This window comes from Pterocles gutturalis, unplaced genomic scaffold (genome assembly GCF_000699245.1).
Source record: "Pterocles gutturalis isolate BGI_N339 unplaced genomic scaffold, ASM69924v1 Scaffold49217, whole genome shotgun sequence".
In the NCBI taxonomy this organism is placed as follows: Eukaryota; Metazoa; Chordata; class Aves; order Pterocliformes; family Pteroclidae; genus Pterocles; species Pterocles gutturalis.
In genome coordinates this window covers 1-3,841 of record NW_010112037.1, presented here as the reverse complement: position 1 = coordinate 3,841, position 3,841 = coordinate 1, and the positions used below count along the sequence as shown (strand labels likewise).

The 3,841-nt window shown below is 48.0% G+C and overlaps 1 protein-coding gene across 1 annotated transcript; it reads left to right on the top strand.

Annotated features, from left to right (window-relative positions):
* The first annotated feature begins 165 nt into the window (after positions 1-165).
* HMGCL (3-hydroxymethyl-3-methylglutaryl-CoA lyase) lies at positions 166-2,840 on the top strand. The gene is made up of 7 exons (XM_010073903.1): positions 166-270; positions 663-758; positions 1,254-1,402; positions 1,615-1,678; positions 1,966-2,154; positions 2,287-2,412; positions 2,739-2,840. Exons 1-7 carry the CDS (start codon positions 202-204, stop codon positions 2,838-2,840), a joined length of 795 nt encoding a protein of 264 aa, XP_010072205.1. The 5' UTR covers positions 166-201.
* The last annotated feature ends 1,001 nt before the right edge of the window (positions 2,841-3,841 follow it).

The following is a 3,841-nucleotide window of genomic DNA, read 5'->3' as shown; positions in this document are numbered from 1 at the left end:
GGGTTTCTGACCAGATAACCGTTACGGGCCTTTGTGCCCCACCGGCAGGGCTCGGGTTGTTTAAATGCCGCTTTTCGGCATTGAGAAGTGAGGGGTTTGGCAGAGGTGGGAAAGGTTGCTGTTAAAATAATGACTTATGGTCGTTTTTCTTCTTTTTCTCAGAATGTTGTGCCGACAGCGGTGAAAATCAATTTAATCAATATGCTGTCAGAGACGGGGCTTCAGGTTATAGAGGCCACCAGCTTTGTTTCCCCTAAATGGGTTCCTCAGGTCAGTGTTCAAGCAGATTTCCAATTGTACATTATAAAATGATAATCTGCTTGCTCCCAAATCCTTGTTGCCGTGGCTTGTAACCGGGCAAGAAGCAGAAAAGCCAAATAAAGGAGGTTGCGATATCCCAGATCTTCCCTTTGGACCCTGCGCAAGAGCAAATGTCCGGCTCAAACACAAACACCTGCTCGTGCGCGTGTTGGCGCTGACCTGGCTGCATGACTGGACTGTGGCCCTTCACGGGGGGCAGTGCTGTTTGCTCTTCAGAGGCTCATTTCTCTTATTCCTAAATGTTGCTGTTCCTGTTACAAAAATAAATTTTAAAAATTGTTTTATAATTTGCAGAAGTGGATGTTGTCGTGCTTAGGAACCTTTCCTCGTTTACTTTGCAGATGGCTGACCACACTGAAGTCATGCAGGGAATTAATAAGTTTCCTGGTGTTAGTTATCCCGTGCTGACCCCGAATCTGAAGGGATTCCAGGCAGCGGTAAGCGATGGCAGCGTCTGAACGTTCCCGGTGTCTCGTTAGGGTTGCGTACGAAGGAACGTCTCGGCTGTGGTTAAGGGTGGGAAATGCATCTGCACACAGCAGTCTCAGCCTGTAGTTCCTTTTGCTGGAGAAACAGAAACCTGCTTTTTGTAATGGAAAATAACCGGGATACATTTTCTATTATGAAAAAAAAAAATCTGTAGTAATTGACAGCGATGCTTTCATTCTTATCTGCGTATCGCACAGCTCTCCTGCCTTCACCCAGCAGGTGCAGCTTTACTGCTGCATCTCTGACGTTATACTTCTTTTGAAGACAAACTTGGATGTGCTGACATGTTTTTGCTGTAGAATGAGATGAGGAAACAATTGGGTTATTCAGGGAAGAATTGGGGAAAAAAGTATTTTTTATAAAATGAGAGAAGTCATGTTTGCACTTGTCATTTCCCTTGCAAGAGAAATTGTCTCACTTTAATTTATGCTTTCTGCTGGCAGGTGGCAGCAGGAGCCAAAGAAGTGTCGATCTTTGGAGCAGCATCTGAGCTCTTCACTAAGAAGAACATCAACTGTTCCATAGAGGAGAGTTTGGAGAGATTCGATGAGGTGATGACCGCAGCGAGAGCAGCCAGCGTTCCTGTCCGGGGGTAAGGAGCTCCTGCTGCAAACTTTGCATTGAGCAGGTCGTGTGGGGAGGTGTGGCTGCTAATTCAAGCAGTTGAACTGTTGAAAAGTTAATTATGTAAGCCTTGTCCACTGGACTGATTTTTAAAATATCAAATTAATTCTTTCATTGTACAGAGCAGTATAATCTCACATAAGTTCTCTGGCTAAAAGTGTGTAATTTTTTTAACCATAGATATGTTTCCTGTGTCCTTGGATGTCCCTATGAAGGGAAGATTTCTGCAGCCAAAGTTGCAGAGGTGAGTTCATCATAAATACAACCAGAATTTCTGAGAGGGTTTAGGCTCCCTTTTGTGGATGTGAATTGGGCACTGGGGGCTGGAGGATGTGTCAAACCATTTAACCGAAGGCTGTGGAAGGTTACAGCTACCTGAAATGGACGGGGCAGTTCGGGGAGTTGTCTGTTGTCCCCGTGGCTGTTGTGCTCAGGGGAGCACGCTCTGACTCCTCCGTACGGCGGGTCTCCAGCTCTGGGGAAGGGAGTGACAAAGCTGCCTTTTCCGTAAACGTCTTGGCTTTTGCCCAGGTCTCAAAGAAGATGTACGCAATGGGTTGCTACGAGATTTCTCTTGGTGACACCATCGGCGTGGGGACCCCAGGGAGCATGAAGGAGATGCTGACAGCAGTCATGAAAGAGGTGCCGGTTGGCGCTCTTGCTGTTCACTGCCATGACACCTACGGGCAAGCTCTTGCCAACATCTTGGTAGCGCTTCAGGTAAGATTCTTGCTCTGAAGTATAGCATCTTTCCTCAAATTTCTCTGTGCTTGCTTGTGAACTGTAGATCTGAGGAGCAGGAGCACAGTTTGTTCTTTAAGAGGAGTTTACCGATAGTGGTTTTGTTTGCAGATGGGTGTGAGTGTGGTTGATGCTTCCGTCGCTGGCCTTGGAGGCTGCCCCTACGCCCAAGGAGCATCGGGAAACGTCGCTACGGAGGACTTGGTGTACATGCTGCACGGCCTGGGGATCCACACGGTGAGCCTCTCACACGATGGCTCTGTTCAGGCTTCAGCAGGCGTTCAAACCTTGTCCTGGGGAGCCTGAGTGTAGCGGGTACAGCTGGAGGGTCTCTCTGGGTCTGCCTAGGAGCAGTTCCTCCTCTCCCTTTTTCAGTGCTCTGCGATTTCACCCTCGCTATCAGAATCACACTAGTGACCAGCACGCACTCAGAACCTTGTTAAAATACCCTTGAAAGGCTCCCCTGCCCTCTGCCAGTCTCTCCCAGCGATGCCAGTTGTTACTGGGCAGCTTTATATGGCAGAACCAGTACCAGTGTGTGTCGTATCATTTTTCCCACGAAGGGTGTGGATCTGCAGAAGCTGATGGACACGGGCACGTTCATTTGCAACGCTCTCAACAGACGAACCAATTCCAAAGTGTCCCAGGCATCTTGCAGACTGTGAGGCTGAATCGAGCTTCTCCTCGGACCAAGAAGAAAGCAAAGATCCGCCATGGGCTGGGTCTGGGCTTCAGTGCTCCTTCCAGGCTCAGCACTTGAGAGGAAATGCATAATCCACCAGAATCTGTGAAGAAATTAAAAAACAAGCATACTATGTTCAACCTTGAAGATGTTGGCCATTTGCCTTAGAGAAGGGAAGATGCGGATGGGCCAAGGGAGAAGGTAGTGGACGCAACACTTGCCTTTCCGCAGAGGAGAGAGCTGCGGTCACCAGCACCAGCTCAGAACAATGTCCAGCAGCTTTTACCTCAAGAATGTGTTGCCATAAACTACCAGCAAAGGATAAACCACAGCTTTTCCAGTTAGAGCACTTCTCCAGGTCAGGCTTGACCCTTTTTCCTTTCTCTCTCCTTGCTACAAATGTTAAGACTGAAGTTGAAAGGCTCCCCTTCGTAATTCGAGTGCCAAGGGACAGCCTTGGACCTTCTGTCTTAGCGTTTAAGGATTGTAATACAGGACTGTATCTGTTGTAAGATACTTCTAAATACTAGGAGTAATAAACACATTATTTAATGTTCTAAACTGTTAGAAATGTGGTTTAACTAAACCAGTTCAAGAGCTTTTGCTGCTGGTTTGGTTCCAAGTGCCTCTCCCACCAGCACTTAGCGTGGAAATGCTCCGTTACCATGGGCTGTGGCCCATCCCTGGAGCGCAGACAGCGTGAAACACGCTTATCCTACACGCACATGTACTCCTCACGGCAGACAGGTCCTGGGGACATCTCCCCCCATCTTCTATTTAAAATAATTTATTAAATAGTTCATTTGTGACACCAGCATAGAGCCCCTGTCCTCCTGCGGGGTGGGATGTCTTTGAATGTCCGTCCAGGTGTCTCTACATCACTTAAATAAGCTGTAGCAATGAAATAAACCGTGACAATGCAGTGAACCGTGACAATTCCACAACCCGGGACAGTTCCGTGGCCCCTGACGCTGCCCCGGCTGC

Bases quoted from the DNA above. Each gene is read 5' to 3' on its own strand.
- HMGCL (XM_010073903.1), top strand. From the start codon at position 202: ATGCTGTCAGAGACGGGGCTTCAGGTTATAGAGGCCACCAGCTTTGTT. The intron at 1,403-1,614 runs GTAAGGAGCTCC...TTTTAACCATAG, and splicing joins GCCAGCGTTCCTGTCCGGGG to ATATGTTTCCTGTGTCCTTG. The intron at 2,413-2,738 runs GTGAGCCTCTCA...TTTCCCACGAAG, and splicing joins ACGGCCTGGGGATCCACACG to GGTGTGGATCTGCAGAAGCT.